Source organism: Copidosoma floridanum, unplaced genomic scaffold (genome assembly GCF_036245765.1).
Source record: "Copidosoma floridanum isolate Cflo_tuat_1 unplaced genomic scaffold, Cflo_Japanese_pri ptg000007l, whole genome shotgun sequence".
NCBI lineage: Eukaryota > Metazoa > Arthropoda > Insecta > Hymenoptera > Encyrtidae > Copidosoma > Copidosoma floridanum.
Genome location: NW_028321884.1, coordinates 3,261,309 through 3,281,618, shown reverse-complemented (window position 1 = coordinate 3,281,618; position 20,310 = coordinate 3,261,309). Strand labels below are relative to the sequence as shown.

Genomic DNA, 20,310 nt, shown 5'->3' with positions numbered 1-20,310 from the left:
CCATAGAAAAATTATTTTAACAATAATTTTAAATTATTTTTATTCGGATTTTGAAAAATTTAATTTTATAAATATTTATTAAAAACTTTTAAAGGTAAAAAGTTTATCAACTATAATTTGCTATTCTACAGCATTTAAAAATTACCGCTGTTATCAACGATGTGTGCGAGAGTGTGTCGTCTGGCGCTAGTCTCGCGCAGAGTTTGGAATGCCAGTAAAACTTCACAAGGTGTCTTTTTCGGTCTTGTGAACGCGAGAACAACCTAACCATGAAGGCGAAGGGAGAAGTAAGTTAATTATTGCCTTTTTTTCTTTGAAAAAATTCACTTGTATAGATAAAAATGCATTTTCACGCAATTTCTTACATTTTTATTAGTTGCACGTCTTAATTTTGGTTCGCAATGATACGAGACTTGTCAATAAAAACTGACTGTATGGTGCTATGCACGTGTATACACGCTTTTGTACACTCCACATTCATTTGACAATTAACCTCAATTACCTTTTCTCATCAGTTGTTGTAATAATTGTTGATCAAAACAGTAAAGAGTATTATTTAGCTGATATTCTTCTGAAAAAGTAATCAAGTGTTGTGTCAAGACGATCTAACCTTTCCTTATGTGAATCACTAAAAAGTAAAACCTAAATATTGTGATAACGTTGGAAAGCTGCTAACTAATGGAATAATTTTTACAGTTGAAAGAATATGAGGTCATTGGGCGTAAATTGCCCACAGAGAAGATTAAACACACACCTCTCTACAAAATGAGGATTTTCGCTCCGGATCCCATTGTTGCCAAATCCAGATTCTGGTATTTCTTGCGTCAACTTAAGAAGTTCAAGAAATCGACTGGAGAAATCGTATCTATGAAGCAGGTAATGTACCTATAACCCGTTGTTCATGCAGTTTTCAACTTAAATTCTTAAATATTAACTAATAAATATAATTTTTCGTAGGTCCCAGAAAAGTCTCCCTTGAAAATCAAAAACTTTGGTATCTGGTTGAGATACGATTCCAGATCAGGCACCCACAACATGTACAGAGAATACAGAGATTTGACTGTTGGTGGAGCTGTTACTCAGTGCTACAGGGATATGGGAGCTCGCCATCGTGCCAGGGCTCACGCCATACAGATAATTAAGGTAGAAGTTGTTAAGGCTAAAGACTGCAAAAGGCCAAATGTCAAACAATTCCACAACTCTACAATCAAATTCCCCTTGCCCAAGAGAATTGCACACCGTAACAGAATGCCCTTGTTCAGTGTTCGCAAGCCAAGGACTTACTTCCTTTAAGATCTATTGGATTTTTATTTAATACCGTTGTAACATCTTGATACAAGGAAATAAAAATTAATGTACTTTATTTTAAAATAATTGTGTGTTCATTGGCAATGTTAAGAGAACGATAAGCGTATTTCTGAAATCAATTTTTTACATAATACAAACAAGAAAATATTTGTTAATAGTGATGTGTTACGCGCTTGCTAGCCAAATAAATTCATACATTCATTTATCTATTCGCGGCAATGGCAATCCATCTTTAAAAATATATAATTTAAGACATCGTCGGCGCCTGGCGGAGATCTAAGGAACTTACTTTAATGGGATGAGGCTCTAGATATAGCCATGTTATGGCCGTGTACCCAGCGGCTGTATGCTTTCGGGGAAAAAGTGAGTGCGCGCTCTCTGGGGCTTGACCGCTCTCTCGGCACCTCTCCGGTGCAGAGCAACTGCCAGACTCTCTGGAGTGTACATTTCACCATTAACATAAGCCAACTTTCAAGTTGATTGTAACGTTTCATTATCTCTCTCAGTCGCGAGGTGTGTGTACCTCTTGTATATGTGATGTTTGTAAGTGACACCGTGGTCATAGTAATAGGTGAGGGTAGCAGACCATTAAGTATCAGTAGCCACCAGCGGCAGCAAAGCGACATCGTCATCAGCAGCAGTTGCGGGTACGGGGCGGGCCAGCAGCCCATCAACACCAAGTGTATGGAAGCTGTGGAAGAGTGACCAGAGCCGGAGGACGACAAATGGGTAAATATACGTGTGTTCATGATTCATCACTATCGAGGCAGACTGTGTGAATATAATTACAGCGTCGTACAGTGTGTCAACCGAAAAAATTAGTGTCATTCGTGGTTCTGGATTGTCAAAGGAAAAGCAGAAACGGCGAGAGAGAGGTTTATTGCAATATTAAAAAACCGTCGCCAGGACGGCACCTAAGCTACAGCCTTTTCTCTCCGTACCTTCCCCTTGTCCCCGCTGCCGAAAAGTGGAGCGCGACTCTGCATGCGCGCGTGAGCACTTCTGTCTTTTTCTCTTCCTTTGACCATATAGTTGAGCCCGTGTATACATTACATATACCTAGACGTAACGATTCATGTAAGCAAGCAGGCACCCGACCGACGCTTTCTTCCTCTCCGTCGTCCGGAGCCCCGTAGGTATCTGTACAACATAACACCGTTGGATTTCGGAGGTCCTTCGAGTAGCCCGTAGAGAACGAAAACAAAAAACAATAAAAAGGAGCCTAGCCCTAGTGCCAGGAGTAACTCGGAGCAATAGTATAAGTATATATAGTTGAGTCGAGAGAGTCCTTGGCGGCGCGCGCGCGAGAGCAGCAGACCATAGAGCTGCTCACCCCCGCTCTCTCTCTCTCTCTCTTTTCTATCATTCTGTGTCCGTCTGGGGCGTCTGCGGCAGTCTGACTCTCGTTGATTTGTAACCAACGGTGCCGACGACGACGTCGATTCCAGTCGCGGACGAGTCGATCCCGTAGAAGTGCTTATTGTACGTACGTCGGGATGGTTTTCTAGGTTATAGCGGCTGTGTGCGATGCAGCTTGTGTGGTGATTATTATTATTATTATTATTAAATGTATTGTTTATTCTTCGTTTGTACGCGTAAAGTGTCCTCTGTGTGTGTACGCGGTTGCAACCTACATGTTTCGTACTTTATATGATAACCATCATCGGACAATCGGATCCTGTACAAGGAGGTACGCTGCTAAGTACTGTTGAAGCATATAGGGTGTCAAGAAGGTTGGAGAATATGGGAGTCATCGAGGAATTATGCTGACGACGAGGCAAGTTGTTATTAGTACTCCTTACAGCTTTGGTCCTTAGTTTTCGGGTACAGTGTAAATATCAATTATTGCTCCGATTAGGTGCGAACCTTCGTGGTCAATGTCTCGATGACATACCTACGATCGTGGCTCTGGAAATTTTGGAGCAACTTTTGTGTCATGTTGTACCGTGAGGGTCTGCGGAGCCGTTTGCGCGACGGCGACTCCGGTTTTGCCCATATATAATCCATTATACATACATCGTAATACACGATCCACTTCATTTTCTCTCGCGTACATACACTGCCTCTCTTTTTCTCTCTGATCTACTACTCATCAACCTTGAGTAAGTATTTTTTTTTTTTTTTTTTTTTTTTTTTTCTTACAAACGCGTAAACTTTCGTACGCGTACTTGTATATACGTACACACGTATCGGGGAAAGGAAAACTACTTTCCAAGAGAGCGAGAGATAACGCTCGTCTATTTTCACTCCATTTTCTCGAGCTCGCGGGAGCACAGAGAGCATGCAGCCTTCAAAGGGTGGTGAGGAAGGGCGAAGGGGAGGGGGAGAGACCCCCGGCAAGCGGTCCCACGACTTATCACTATACACAGAGAAGCACATAGCAGTGGCGTATATAGGTACATTACACACCACTACCTCCTGCATCGCGATCCTTGCTCTGCTCCGATCTTGTACTCTATTTTCGTCTCTCGCCTACACACTTACACAGATGGCTTTTTTTTCGAACCCGTGTAGCACGCCAGCATTGGCTCCTCTCTTTCTCTCTCACTTTGAAGATCCGCGAGTTTCCTAACCTCCAAATCCCCGATCGATTTGCAAGTAAAACACCATCATCAAAGCATACTCCACCAGGTATACTTTATCTCTTTGCTCTTTTTGCCACTCGCCTTCTGCTTATGTTTCTTTTTGCACGTTTATTTACACGGAACAACGAGAGGGACAAAAACGGAGTGAAGGGTGTTTGGGGCCTATGGTACCGTTCTAATTGTTTACTTTTTTGTCGCGCGAGAAGCTCCACTCCGTAATTCCCGAAGGCTGGACCTTGTGCTCGAGAAAAAAAGCGTACATCACGATAATTGATTATTCAATCCATGTTATACCAATTGCATGCCATTGCAGAGTTTATTGACTTTAGCTTGACAGACTTGGTTTTTTTTTGCTCTATGATAAGGTACACACACACCTATACACGTATGTACTTTTGCTCGCAAAAAAAAAGAGACATGGGCGTGTATATAGTCGGTGCCACGGAACAGAGGTAGGTATAGGGGATGTGACGCGCGAGCCTCACGGCTATTAGCTTTTGCGAGAGGGAAAATCAAATGGCTTTTCTCGGTGCGAAGGGCCCCCTTGGGTACATTTTCATCTTCTCTTCCTGTACTTACTAATTCAGAGGTACGGACAGACACGTGTATACTTGTACTCTTGCAGTACAACAAAAAATTTTCACACATACTTCAATCTGGTGCTTTGGCTATATTTGGCCCGTTGATGGTGGTAGACGAACGAGCGAGGAAGAGTCGGTGAAAAAGCGAGAGAAAGAGCGCTAGTACTTATAGAGGAACGAAACAAGATAGAGCCCCCCGGTATTTTGCTGATTTTTCTCGCGCTCCGTTTCATTTCTGGTACACACTTCCTCCTCCTACTTCCATTCTCGTTTGTGTCGAATCGCGAAAAAGTTCTCCACCGTCTCGAGAACCTCTTTTGCAATTCTTCTTACGCTTCTTCCTTTGCATTGTTTCCCCACTTTGTATTGCTCTGCTCTCGCGGGCTCTTCTTAAATTTTGGTACATGGTTGTTTTTGTTCTCGAGTTCTCAGCATGAGCTGATTGTACACAAACCAGACTAGGTTTACTTGACGGATTTTCACGGAACGGTCGATTTGTTTTGTTGCACGTGACATTTTATGATCCTCAGATACACATTACATAATGGCCCGTGAAAACGGAGTGTGTACATTATTACACTTTCAACGAGGGACTGAACACTAAACTATACAAACAAGATTTTTTAGTTGAAGGAAAAAGAAATACAGCAGATGACATGGAGAGCGGCGCATGTTTTTTTCACACTCTAAACTCCCACTTTTGAAGAAAAAAAAAGAGAGAGAGAAAGACAGAGGCCTCGTGACATAATGCAGCGACATTTTATAAATATGCGGAATTTAGTTCGCGAGCACGTATTTGACGATAAATTTAACCCATTCTAAATGGCGCAGAGAATTGGTTCACTCTTGTCCTCTTTTCCTTCTCTTCCCTTTATTTACCATCTCCGCGAGAACCAAGTATGTATATGTCGTTAAAATACGCGTCCAATAATTATTGTTCGCGCATTTACGAATTTTCGCACCGCAACCCACGCGCTTCCGTGTTATTTTTCTCTCGCATTACGCGCAAGCACGCACTCCTCCGATTGTTTACCAAAAGGTAGTGTAATATTATAAGTACACGATGTTTGGACGATTTTGTTTCTTTTCCTGAAACACCTGCTCCTTCCTTAAAAATCAGCGCAAAATGAGAATAGGGAGAAAGGTTCGTGCACCTTCAATTGACGAGACGGTAATTTTGCATCGTGAGGTTGATAATGCGCGCGGAGAAACATTTCTCGGAATAGCGTTTGTAGGTAGACGGACTTTTGCGCTATTACATCGGTCTTTGGCACTTATTGCGTTTTTTTAGGGGTCTCTCGACTACTTATTTTACACTAGCTGAAAGTATTGCAACACATCTTTTAGTGGCCTGAAATCATTTTGAAGGAAGAAAACACGAAGAAGAAGAAGAAGAATAAAAAAAAACAGTCCCTTCCGAAAGGGTCCGATGTCGGTGTACGTTGACAAAGACCGTTTTGCGCGCACACACATACACACAGTTTATGCGTTCACGTGCTAATGTAATACATAATGTGCCGGTCGTAGGCGCCAGCTGTTGCCCACCTGGTTGCCATTATTTTTTCTTCCTCCTTTTTTTTCAAGGATCAGAAATTTCAAGGTACACACGTACACATCAGCTTCTTGCCTTTTATTTCTCTCGTTTGCTCTATGAGCCCTATATAGCCCTAATTAATTTTGCAAATGTAATAACGAGCATTAACTGTTACGTTGGCCGCTGTTATGCGCTGTATCATTATCGCAAAAGAAGCTCTTGAGTAACTTCCGTTGGCTCAACGCTGATCCTTTGAGCTAGTTAATTTTGTGCGTATACGTATGGACGTTGAGTTTTTAAGAATTTCATGGAGAATACTTATTTAAAGTGATAAGAAAGTACGTAGCACTGTTCGATAGTCGATTCGAAAACGAGTCATTTTTCGCCTACGTTTACACGCACACGTGTCGTGGAAAACATGCCATAGGAAAAAAGGAAACAAAAAAAATAGGTACTCACAATCGGAAAATCGAAGGTTACGGCGCTCGAGCCAACTTATTCTTGTTCTTCCGCGAAATCGCTCGCCATGGTTACGGTATCTATTTCAAGAATGTGTGGAATCTGCAACAAAGTCAAACACATAGTTTGTATACTCGCTCAGGACTCTATCGCTCGGACAACGAAAAATTTATCCGTGACAAGAAAAAACAATTAGGATTCTTTCATGACAAGCTTATCTCCAGGTATTCACTAATAACACGCATAAATAGGAGAACAAGATAAACAGCATGTCTAGATCTCTATATTACTGTTGTATAACTCTTTCATATTGTAATTATTTATTTGCGTTGAAGTACAGTATTAATTGTATAAATTATACCAATTTAATCAACCTTGCATACAAAATATAACTCCTATTCTGTTGAAAATTGTCCAAGTTAAATTATTCTAATATTTCAACTACTCGCTGTTACATTTAATCATATTTAAAGATGTAAAAAATAAAATGCATAATTCCACAACAAGGTCAAACACACATTTATTGATACCGACAATAACTTGTATACTAAAGAATTTCTCGTCAAACAATACATTTCATTATTTTCTACCTCTTTATGATGGTAAAATACCTTAAAGCAACCGACTCGGATTATGTGTCCTTGAAAATCATTTCTGCGCTGATCAAAAGTCAGATTAGTTGCCCTTAATCCTTTCTTTTCATCCCAAGTTCCAAAATGACTTTTAATCAATTCTCGATTCCTTGCAATTTGGTAAACTTCGCTAAGCTCTCGAGCATTTATACCCGTAATTTTCTGCACTACGAGAAATAGGCAGTTGAAAGGAATGTAGTTGTTGGAGAAAAATTCATCAGCTTTTGGTTTTTCACTCAAAAAAATCATCCATTGAATGTTGTCCGTTACAAACCACAAGGATATTTCCTAAAAGCGTATCGCACACTCAATTACTGTGATTACAAAAGTAGTATAAAAATGTATACAAATAAATAAAAACTGCTTAGCAAAAACTATCTTCAGATCGTGAAATCTGAAAAGTGGTTCTTGTTTCTTTAATCAAGTTCACGACTACAAACATTTTTTATCAAAACAAAACAACCAAAATTAACATAATGCCAACTTAAAGAAACTGTTTCATCTCTTCGGAGTCATTCATTAGCACGATCAAGGTATTCTGCAATTCAGAAGTATCAATTTTCATCTAGAAAAGAAGTATCAGAGAACGTTAGTGGCATATAAATATTTTAATTAATGATCAGTGATTATTACGAAAATCATTAAATAATTCTAGTATGATTGTCTGTCAAATCATGCATGTATTAGATGAACTGAATGCATAAAAATGATGGTTCTTCCTCGAGTAGAAATTTTTATCTTTTACCGAAATGAGAATGTCATATGTAATACATTGTAAGGCCATTATCACACGTAACAGCGCAATGTATAAAATATTTTTATGCTTGCAGAGCCCAAAGATTTTAATTCAAGGACTATCTTGTGTACAAATATACAAATAAAGCTGTTTTTCTTCTTATGGACCAAATAATCAAGTATATAATCACTTTCATACGCAGCACAAGACAAACTTGACTTTTTATGCTAATAATTATTTTTACCCCGTCAAATAGTAATGTAATGCGTCCAACTACTTTTATTTTTAAATAAAAGCCACTGTGTACTGATAATGCCTGAAAACGATCTCGGTGATCCTTTTTAAAATGTACAATTAAATAATATTAAATGTTTTGTTCAGAGATTTTTTTAAAGTCAAAAAAATGTATCCAGTTGCTAACTAAAAGTTTTGTTTCATTACCCTTGATTTAAAGACTTCTATTTGATTAAAACATATTTTTACCATCGGCAAATAGATTTTCATGGTATCAATAAGTTCATTAAGCACGTGGTATGGATTGAAAAAAAAAAAATTGCAAAAATTTGGGTGCGCACAACCGCGCTTGAGCCAGGTATTAGCTGACCTGTCATCCCTAGTAGTTGTTATTACAATCTTCTAACACCCTAAGTGAGGCTCCTGGCTCAGTTTCCCTATCCTACTTTCTATCTGACCCTACAACCCCTCAATGTGCTACTTATGATTCTACCTTAGATCTAGGTATTAACTCTACCTTATTTCTATTTTTCTTATTCTATCTTACACCTATTTTTTTATTCTACGTTATTTCTAATTATTATTCTAATTATTCTACCTTAAGATCTACTCTTATTGTTCTACCTTACATCTAGTCTTACTACTCTACCTTAAATCTACGATTTTTAATTCTACATTAAAATCTATTTGCTTACTGACTAAGGCTTATAGATTAATTAATTTCTACCCAACACCGCTTAAAAACTACGTCGAAGGTTGGTCTCGAACCCGGACCTCCTGGCAACTCAATATCTGATAGCTAAAGCTTTCATACGCACTTAACCACGCAGCTACTGAGCTCTTGCTGCCTGGCTTGTTTAATAGTAAATTTCAATCATTAGTTTGGTATAGATAAAAAATGCCTGTAAGTGAGATACGTGTGTATGTGTTAATTGCTTGGCGTATCGGTAAGTATATCTATATGCCCGACTAACTTGACTGTAATCGGTTATACAGATATACTGATATCATGCGAGGCCCACATAGTTATCAAATTTCTCGTTGGAGAGCGCCGTTTTTGCAACGCGATTGAGATCCAGCTGACACATAATGATGTGCAAACGTAGCCGTGGGTGTTTGCTTAAAATAATTACAACGTATCATCTTATAATATTGTATCACACTGGAAGAAAAGTGGCAACAAAAAGCCAACGCGATGTTAAAAGCGTCGCATTTTAGATGATAAGTTTTATCTTCTACGCCCCCTTGCGTGAGAAAAACAAAGCGTCTACGTGAGTAACATTGAAGCTAATGTGCAGCTGAATAAAATTAAAAGCGTATGACGTGCGCTATTGAATGACAAATGAGCGGATATTTCGTATTTATTTGTTAAAGAAAATGAATCTTTGATCTCCAACTGAAAATTTACCAAAAACTGGCGCCTCACGTGTTTTGTTGGTATAGCAAGTGCATTTGTCGGTCAGCTGGATCCCTCCGTGTGTTGAGTATACCTATACGTACATAATTATTATTATATATTATCATAACAACTCGCCGCGACGCTGCGCTGGTATATAGATATACAAAACTCGATGGAAATCTGACCGACCGACTGAAAAATGCTAATGATACTAATTACCAGATCAGATTGTGTTCATCACTAATTATTTTTCCACACTATAGATGGCACATAAGCTTTGCTTTGATAAGTATAAGCTCACTTGTAAAATAATAAAAAGCGTTGTTCTGCACACAGGATATTGTATTGTGGTCGTTGTGAACGATGACGGTTAATCAAGTCCGAAAGAGGCTGTTTCGAATCAAATGTACGTGTATGTGTATACACGACGAGGCTTAAGCACGTGTCCATTGTAACGTGTACTTACGCGCTTCCACTGTCCATCCGTACCTACATATTTATATCATCATCATCATCGATAGGAAGTTGAAGGTTTGAAGATCAGTCAAATGTGCATATTGTGTAAATACAATCAGACGTATCTTCCCCATCTACTACATCGTAATCCATAGACTCGAGAGGGTTCACGCACAATTAAATACGTACAAGAGGTGCCACTTTTTTCTGTTTCTCGTTAATTCAATTACTTTTTAAAATGTACAATTAAATAATATTAAATGTTTTGTTCAGAGATTTTTTTAAAGTCAAAAAAATGTATCCAGTTGCTAACTAAAAGTTTTGTTTCATTGCTCTTGGTTTAAAGACTTCTATCTGATTAAAACATATTTTTACCATCGGCAAATAGATTTTCATGGTATCAATAAGTTCATTAAGCACGTAGTATGGATTGAAAAAAAAAAAATTGCAAAAATTTGGGTGCGCACAACCGCGCTTGAGCCAGGTATTAGCTAACCTGTCATCCCTAGTAGTTGTTATTACAATCTTCTAACACCCTAAGTGAGGCTCCTGGCTCAGTTTCCCTATCCTACTTTCTATCTGACCCTACAACCCCTCAATGTGCTACTTATGATTCTACCTTAGATCTAGGTATTAACTCTACCTTATTTCTATTTTTCTTATTCTATCTTACACCTATTTTTTTATTCTACGTTATTTCTAATTATTATTCTAATTATTCTACCTTAAGATCTACTCTTATTGTTCTACCTTACATCTAGTCTTACTACTCTACCTTAAATCTACGATTTTTAATTCTACATTAAAATCTATTTGCTTACTGACTAAGGCTTATAGATTAATTAATTTCTACCCAACACCGCTTAAAAACTACGTCGAAGGTTGGTCTCGAACCCGGACCTCCTGGCAACTCAATATCTGATAGCTAAAGCTTTCATACGCACTTAACCACGCAGCTACTGAGCTCTTGCTGTCCGGCTTGTTTAATAGTAAATTTCAATCATTAGTTTGGTATAGATAAAAAATGCCTGTAAGTGAGATACTTGTGTATTTGTTGATTGCTTGGCGTATCGGTAAGTATGTCAGGTCGGCACCGTGAATCGATCGAAAAACAATCTCGTATACCTCCCTCTTTCTTTTTTCTCCCTTTGTTGCTCTGGTGCAACGAAACTCAGACGGGCGAGTTAATATTTTTACCACGGGGCAAATCATCGATCGATGGGGATCGTTAAATTTCGTGCCTCCGCGAATCTGCGTCGCGTGAGAAGAAAATACATTGTTGCGAAACTTGCACACTGTACGGGGCTGCTTTTCCTTTATGGAAAATAAAAAAATAAAAAATAATACAACACAAAAGGTTACCTCCTGCGTGTGTGTGTTGGATCCATCGAGTTTTTCTTTATATTTTGCATCCATTCGATACAGGTGGTTATTGTGATGTTTGAAATTATTCGATTTTGAAACGAAAGGATATAAATAACAATTTCCGATGCGTCGTTTTGTTCATTGTCTTACAATTTGCGAAGTTTAGTAGTCAATAATATCAACCGCATATTATGTATAACCAGTCTCTGCTTTCAATAAGTTCTTTAAGTTGCTTTAGTGACTTATTGCCTGGTAAAATGTGCTTGTTATGATTCTAATATGAGACATTTTATATCCGCAAAACATTTTTTCAAATCTTTTCCTTTGTCATGCGTATAATAACAAAAAAGCCCTCTTGGAAATGACCTGCTGTTAGTGTATACAGTTCATTCGAGTGCTTACAAACACATGAATTTGTAATTATTAGTAGTAGATAATATCCTTTTATCAAATTTAATTTCCAAGTTCGAGAAAGAAAAAAAAAAAAAATTGTTGATTCAAAAGATTGTTACTAACTTGCGTGAATATACGTATAAAAATAAACAGTTTAAATTTAACCAAGAGAAAAAACATCATCCCTCCAATCAAGTATTCATTTGGTTATGGTTGAAGTAATCGTAACTCTCGAAATGATTGTAGGCGTAGGGGCAGAGGAGGCATCGTCGTCGCACGGCCGGAGGGTTTGAGGGATTGAACCTGGCTGCTGGCCTACAATGTCCGCTAGTATGCGGAGCACCCTGCAAACTGTTCCAGAATCCGTGCCCGCCGACCACGTCACCAACTCCAAGGTCAGTATACTTACACCTGCCCTTATATATTCAGACACCGTCCACAAACAACTCCAGTCCCTTTGGCCACCGTCCATCCGTCCGATCTAACTAACCAACCAACCACCTTCTCTCCACCATATACACCGATTCCTTCATGCGTCACAGTCATCGTACACAGTTGCTGCCGTGGACTTTTTATGACCGAGCTCCACAACACCCCCCCCTCGAGCTCAACCTTTTGTATATGCATATTACACAAATATGCGTAGCCCAGCCACGATAGATTGCTTTGTGTCCATTTTTACCATGTTTTTTATTTCTGGCTACCTCTCGTGAAATGGGTTTCGAGCCACATCGACTCTTACACATTTTTCACCATCGAGGGATGGTTTATTTATTCATTACATGGCTATTAGTACAGGTAGTTAACTCCCGAAGACAACAATATGTAATCTACTACTACAATTTGGATGAAGTTATTAACTGTTATCCCTTACCCCAAAAAAAAAAAAAAAAAAAAAACAATAAACAAGAGGCTATATAGCCACGCATTTTCAGTGCACGCGAAGAAAGGCTGGCGTGAACCGAGTCAGTTTTGCCACCTGTTTAATGAATAGTATAGTATAGTATAGTATAAGTCTTTATTTCAGCCAGGGGGTACAACCACGTATGGCTTCGAGGGATTATTACAATGTATGTATTAAAATAAAATATAAACAATTAGTTAATACAAGTTAGTACGCAATTTAATAGGTAAATACATCAAAAATGTGCATACATTTGAGTTAACAATTAGTGTTTAAAAAGAAAGAACAAAAGAGAAAAATTAATTAAACAATTTCATTCAAAGATAAGAATTAGTAGTTTATAATCTAGGCAGAAATCCGGTATTCAGTATCCCACTCACTCTTGTCTTGGTTTAAGAGAAACGCAAAAAGGAAAGTTTTAAAGTTGTCGATTTTAGTTGGTTGAAATACATTTTGGTGCAGTTTATTTATTAATATAGGTGATTGAACAGAGAAGGATCGTCTCATGCATTCAGTTTTAGAGTAAGGTATAATGAGATGACCAGTGGGAAAGCGAGTGGACCTTCTAAGATCTGTATAATTAGAAGTTAACTGATATAGGGACCAAAGTACCGAGTATGACTGGATGCCCAGAAAATAATCACGGCGGTGAGAAACGGAAAGCCAGTTTAACTGAATACGATAAGGGGTAACTCTAGATTGCCAGCCAATGTTCCCATGGATGAAAAATACGTGCGATCACCAGATTTTTTAGGCCTTGGGAAGACGTAAGATATGGCAAGCAATCACAGACTCCCAGGCTCAAAAGGAGAGCGACCGCTAGTTATGCTCTCAATAGGCTAGAGCCAGTAGGAGACTGGATGCCTGCAACAGAGAAAAAGCCTCGTCGAAGTACGAGTGAGCGGATGAGTGAATATGTCGATTTTTCAAAAGTAAATAAAGGCTCAAGGAGCTAGCGTAATAACACGTCTGCTCGTACTCACCGCTCGACATACACATGTATATATTACATTATATGTATACTATTACACCGTGTATGGGAAAAGGCTTCGGGCCGCTTCCTCCTTCCGGCCTTTTTTTTTTTTTTTTTTTTTTTTTACTGTGAAACCTAATATTCAAGTGTAGGTACATATACCCTCTGTCGCCGAAAAAGACATACGCCAAGTGCCGCTCGCAAAATATATATCAACCCCAACTAATATTAGCCGAATATTTACGTAAGTTTCAGCAAAAAAAACCACTGTGCTATATCTGTCTCTCTTTCCAAGTGGTATTATGTATATATAAGTCAGACGCCGACAGCTCCTGCTTTATCATATAATTTGTCTTTTTTGCGTTACATATTTTTTTTTCCTTAATTTATGTTACAACAGCGGACTCGTGATATTTCATATCGAGCCCACGCGGTTCTATTGCAATTCATACGTACGGCGTTGAAGAGGATCTACCGCGTTTTAGATTGTAATTGAACACGCGGGGTATGTTCAATTAAAGTATATGTGTAAGTTTGTAGTAAGACGACTGAAACACATTCGTCACTTGTATCGAAATATATTGGAAAATTAAACGCCAGTACCAAAGGCTACATCATATATTTTTAATTTTAATTGTTGTATTAGCGCTGTAAGCCATCATTTCAATAAAAATATAATTGTTCGATATATTAGAGAGATTTTTCTTCATTTCTTGTTGTGACCCCTCATACGCACCACAATAGCTGTTACATTTAACAAGTGACACAAAAATTTTGTAGAATTATCCGTAACTTGCACTCATACGTTATACTGAAATACGAAGAGAGAAATTTTATTGTTTAAAACAAAGAAGTTGAAAAAGTTTCTATTTTTTGCCGCTTGGTTGTGCAAAGATCAACCACGTACGATAAGGTGAACACTTTCTTTTTTCCAAATACATTCGAGCTACATACGTCAAGTCATTGATTATTTGTGTCGTGCACCGGCACACACGATCCTCTCCGTACAATAAAAGCGTATGCTGTTTCGTTAGTTTTAGTTGGCAGAAACAATACAGTCAGCTTGTGTGTTACTCCATTAAATATTCAAAAGAATTCGTTCACATTTTTTTCTTTGAAAAAAACGAGCCTAACGAAAAATAGAATTTCCATGCAAGCATCGTTGCGTTGGTACAATAGTGCAATTGAAAAAGCAATTAAAACTTGAAAAGACGCACGTGACAATGCACGTGCAATTAATGTGAATGTAACTCTATACGGCAGATATCAACCATCGAGTCTATTGGTTTACCCGCTTCTGCATTTAAACAAATGACAATTAAGAGCACCAGTACTAGAGAAGAAGCCACCACTTTTATGAGATACTGTTTCATTCGATTTCCCCCCCTCCAAAGCTGTAGTTATGTTCATAAAAACGGATTAAAAACAACACGTATACCTATGTAAAGACTGGATACTCAAAAATCTCATGGACACGCTGCTCTATATGACACTCCTGACTAAAACAGCATGTACCTGTCCACTCGTGCAATAAGATCCATCGCTGTTCGAGAGAGCTAATCCGAGGCAATCGAAGCGTGGTATATGTGCTCCTCTGCCGTGAAGTAAAAAAATACACGTATGGGCACCGCCAAAGCAACCCCGACAATCGCGTGCACCCGTATAATATGCATTTCCATCGAGCTCGATTGCACCGTCTTGTAAGTATACGTATACGACACTCGCCGTGTAGTCCAAGTGGAAAGCTTCGACCCGCGAAACTGGAGCTTATCTCGTTATCTTGATTGCTCCCTCCGATGGAGGAGAAACAAAGTTAAAACGAGAGTACAATTTCCCTCTCTCTCTCTTCCCGACCTGTCCAAGCGAGGGGAGTTTTTTAATTATCCCCGCCGTCAATATCCAATCTCGCGCCGGCCCAACATCTTGTGCAGGTACATTCACGGGAGGGTCGACACTTTGAACAACGCGAGGAGGAAAAAGACAATTAAATAACGCAAGTGTCGAGCCATTTTTTCCTTTTTTTTTTTTTTTTTCTTTTTAAGGCTCGCCCATCCTATTAATCCTACCGTCACTCGGTTGTTGGTGCATATACAACAGGGTGGAATCGGTGTCGTGCTAAAGCAAAGTCATGGGTTTCGATATTTATTGAAGAACCGACGAGATCGACATTGAACCGTTACGTGCATGGACGATGAACAATCTGTAAAGGGTAAAAGTTGGGCTCTCGAAACTTTGCTCATCAGAAATCATGATCGTCAAAAATTGCCTTTTTCCGCCCCTCTTCTGTACCTATGGTGTGCAATAACTGTCAAAACTTCCATTCTCGGGTCAAATATGGATTAGCCAGTGTGCCGCGCGTGTTGTTTTACTCACGAGCAAAGTCGATTATGGCGAGGTGTGGAATTGCTCGGGAGTTCCGCGAAAACACGCGCTCTCGGCTCAAAGTCGGCTTATACGCGTGGCAAGTAATTTTCCCAAAGCGGCGCGAATCCTTGGCGCCTCTGAATGGAAATATTGATTTCTTTGATTTGCGCGCGAGGAGGCACAGAAAACAACTAGGCTCTCCTGCATACGAGCTGTCTGTGGAAAAAATAAATTGTTTTTTTTTTTTTTTTTTTTTTCATTACGTTTAACGGTCTGTCAGGTAGATCATCCGACAAGTATTTTACAAATGTTATTTCTTTTTTTTTTCACGCTGTTATTCCAATTGTATTTAATCATACTTTTACAGCGTGTAGTCATTGACAAGAATTTCAAGAATAACCAAATCTGTGGTCTTTTATCAGTTTTATTCAACTGGACGCTGTTAAACAAGAAAAACCAGTGTAGCTTGGCTGTCACATATTCAACACACGCATACAAGTATCTTGAATTTGTGATAAAAATGGTTTTATTCTCCACAGCCTTCTTATGTCAACTGTTAAAAATATTTGCTTACTCCAACAAAATAAGTGAAACAGTACAAAGTATCGATTTAGTTTTTATTGAAACGTTTATCAACACAACTGTCAATGTAATAAATTTTATGAAAAAAAAAAAAAAAAAAAAAATAGAAATTTCGATTATACACGCTTTAAACGTGTACTTCAACTCACGCTTGGATTAACAGTGCACGTATAAACAAAAACCAACAAAAGTATAGGGCATGTATCAAAGTTGCGCATGACGTCACGAAAGTTATAAGATTTACAACCCTCGTGACGTCATGCGCCCCCGCCCACTCGTATTTTACTTTGTCACGTTGTATCTTTTAGAGATTTTCTTTATGTTAAAAGAGAATAAACACGCGTCAAATATATGAGTAATCCGTTTGGCAGTAAAAATAAACTTTCATGGGATAAGTATGTACAAAAAAATCGTGGTAATCGGGATCGATGAAAGTAAATTTTGAAAGCAGTGTTTTTCAGCTTGGTATTTTTTTAGTGGGTGTCGATAAAAAAAGGAAAATGTAAAACAAAGTTGAAAAAGTAAAATATGCCAGACATGGCTCGTCGAGTTTGAAAATTACTTCCGGACTACTTCAATTGTCTACTTGACATATTTTATGATACATTCAAAACACGTTCGTTTTACTTTACCTAAAAAAGTACCTCTAAAAGTATCTCTTTTTCTTAAACCTTTAAAATTACAGGCAATTAGTCAATTTAAAGGGTTAAACATTACTATTTCAATCTTCAAGTTTTATAAGGAAGCTTATTTTGTCTCGATTTCCGTTCAGCCCTTATGTAGAAAAAAAAAAAAAAAAAAATACTCTAGAAATATGTTGGTCTTTGTGCAACAACGCCTACTGTAAACTCTCATAATGGTCCACGGAAAGCTTGTCACATAAATTTTTTCGAGTGACATCACGATTTTGCAAACATTTATCACGCACGATATTTCAAACAGTACGAGAGCAGTAAAGTTATCTTGGCAACAAAAAAAAAAAAAAGAAAAAAAAATTAATAATATTTCTTAAACCCATCACGGACGATTTCTTTTGGAATCGCTTGTATACGTGAGCACGCGCGCATACATCACCAGTCATAATCAACAGGCTTTTTTAAAAAATATACTTTATTCTCTCTTCGTTGCTCTCCATTGGTGGAGTGGAAAAGAGAGAGAGAGGAGAGACCATTCGAATGTACACGCGCGTGTTTTTACCGCAAAGTGACACAATGGACAAGTAGGTACCTATATAGGTATATTTACGTAAGCAGTGAATATGTATATAGGTATAACCGCGAGCAACTTGAAAACTACTCGAGAACAAGAAGGGAAACAAGTAAGTACTATACTCTCGCGAGTTTCCCGTAATCGATCGATTTGCCGCAAAGTGTGCGCGCGCGTGTGTCGTCTGAGCCCCATATACTTATAGGCACCTATAAGAGTTGGATCGATGACAAAGGAGTGGTTTCACGCGTGTACTACAAAAAAAAAGAAAAAAAAAGGTGCACGTACGGAAAACTAACACTTTTCTTTATTTTTCCCTTATTCGCTCCGAAAGTTTGCACAACTCCCCCTCATGGCTATACATAATGGCCATTGTGTGTGCATAAGGCATGAAGACTCTATTTCTGGTCCTCTCGTACATTATGTATACATAGAGTACTCCACGGAGAGGTCAATTTCTTACCTTTTTTTTTCTCCTCCTCCGAGGGTATACAACATAAACTGCGTGACGGGCTCTGCCCAACCCCCCGACATACATATACGTACACATGTCAAAAAAACGATGCGTATACACTTATATATTAATAGACGTGAAAAATACGGCGTGTTGCTTTTAATATACTTGTCCAGCTCGGCCTATTTTTGTAATCGTTGACATTTCTTTGGATTTGCATTGATTTTTTGTGACAATATTATATTGGTTGAATCGAGGTTGTTGGCACCGGTTTAGGGCGCCAATCCCCCAAAGTTTCGACAACGGCAAACGAGTACACAAAGTTGTACATGCAAAGCGCTCACTCAAACCGATCCCCAAAGTTTTCCACGGAGCTTGTATATATACTTAATTTCAATGTCGCACTTGCTCGAATCCCAATGAACCGCACACGACACAGGTATATTATGATGATGGGGTGTAGGTATACGTATAGGCAGATGGTATCGCGATGGCATGCCCGGTGCATTGTAATAAGCATCCCGCGGTGTACCCGCGTTGCGTTCGCTCCATGTACGGGCATTGCAACTTTGTGTCCGTGGAAAGGAAAAAAAATATGATGATGATGACCGAAGAGGTTGGAAAAATGACGGTCGATGCCGATTAATATTTTTGCCTTTGGGGAACTCTCGATATGTAGTACTCGGGAGTGCGTGACTGTGACGTGCCTGTACTCACCCAAAAATATACAGTGGTGTGTTTTGATACTTAATTTAGAAAAGAGGGGGGGGGGAAGAAGAAGAAAAAAACATTTAAGTCGAGAAGGCCTGCGGGCGTCATCGTCAAGAGGCAACATAAAAGCGATCGATGCCAACGTGGTATCATACACACGTATATGGGTGTCTATAGCAGCGGGCTCGTGACGTGGGTACAACAGGTCCTGTTGGTGCAGTAGCGGCGGTAAAGCAGCTGTTTGCTACGTGATTTATATGTATGTATATATATATACATGTACGCGAGTTCTCTCGCGACACGTTGGGAGACTCTTCGCCAGATGGCGATGAAAGTCTCGCTGGCTGCGTTGCGGTGCAACAGTGGCATTTCTGTAAAAAAACGCCTCTCCCTCCCCCCCCTTTTTTTTTTTTTTTTCAACAGGCATTTTATTATTACGCGCGTTCTATGAGTAACTGTACATCACCCGAGCTCCTCCCTTCCTTCTCCGGAGAAATATTATGCCCGAGAGGACCTTTGTGTGGACTTGATAGCAATAGCATAATCATGTACACTGCACGTTCTGCAAATGTTTCTGGAAAACGGCGGCTCGCGAAATGTCAACAAAAATACCCACCGACAAATTTCATTTCAAACTATTGCGCTTCTGGGTGGATTAGAGATTAATTAAACAAAATGATAAAAATAAAACTTGAGAACGAATTTATTAATTTTTCAATTTCCAACAACTTGAAAATTATTATTATTACATTATACACTAACGCATTGGATAAAAAAAATGTTTTTGCGGTACTTTTTTCTTTAGCTCAAATTGTCGTTGCTTTCCGGGAACATTTTTAGAACACTAAGTACACCCGTGTGTGTACACACGCGAAGACGATCGAGCGCGCGCCCAACAATTAATTGTCCATTGATCGTAATCGTTTCGCGTATACGCGAACACGTCGATTACTCCCAGGAATAACTGTCCGTACGCTCTTTTAAATTGATCTTGAACCTATAATGCATGTGCGCCTATACATATACAAAGTGCAGCTAAAATATTACATGGCACATGGTATTTAACGCAGCATCGCTCCTCTCGATGAAAATGTAAGCCAGGCTTTGTACCATTGCCACCAGTTTCAGGTACGTACTGTTTGGGTATGTACTACACATCACTGTACAATCACCATGCCAGTTACCTGCAAACCACTGTTGTCTATAGGAATGGTATGTACCATTGGTATCAGCGTATTGGTGCTGCGAGAGCTCGAGATTCGAGATGCATCCTGAATAGCAAATGCAACGCTAGATCGGAGTCTTGCAGTGTGGGCCGAAAGAAACTTGGCAACGCCGCTCTTTGGTCAGATGTCTCTTTTCCTCTCTCTTATTGTAATATGTTATATCTCTCTTTTTCTCTCTCGCAATGAACGTCCCCATGCATCTCTCTCT

The 20,310-nt window shown here is 39.0% G+C and overlaps 2 protein-coding genes across 7 annotated transcripts in view; both read left to right on the top strand.

Annotated features, from left to right (window-relative positions):
* The first annotated feature begins 207 nt into the window (after window positions 1–207).
* On the top strand, window positions 208–1,363 carry LOC106638042 (large ribosomal subunit protein eL20). The gene is made up of 3 exons (XM_014351063.3): window positions 208–287; window positions 697–876; window positions 958–1,363. The coding sequence occupies exons 1-3, from the start codon at window positions 270–272 to the stop codon at window positions 1,291–1,293; spliced, it is 534 nt and encodes a 177-aa protein (XP_014206549.1). The 5' UTR covers window positions 208–269; the 3' UTR covers window positions 1,294–1,363.
* A 309-nt stretch (window positions 1,364–1,672) lies between these two features.
* LOC106638771 (serine/threonine-protein kinase MARK2) overlaps window positions 1,673–20,310 on the top strand; it is a 72,778-nt gene continuing 54,140 nt past the window's right edge. For all 6 annotated transcript variants that reach the window (XM_089589031.1, XM_089589032.1, XM_089589033.1 and 3 more), the window contains exons 1-2: window positions 1,673–2,037; window positions 11,929–12,077. The gene's annotated coding sequence lies outside the window, so the exon portion shown is untranslated. The remainder of the gene's footprint in view (window positions 2,038–11,928; window positions 12,078–20,310) is intronic.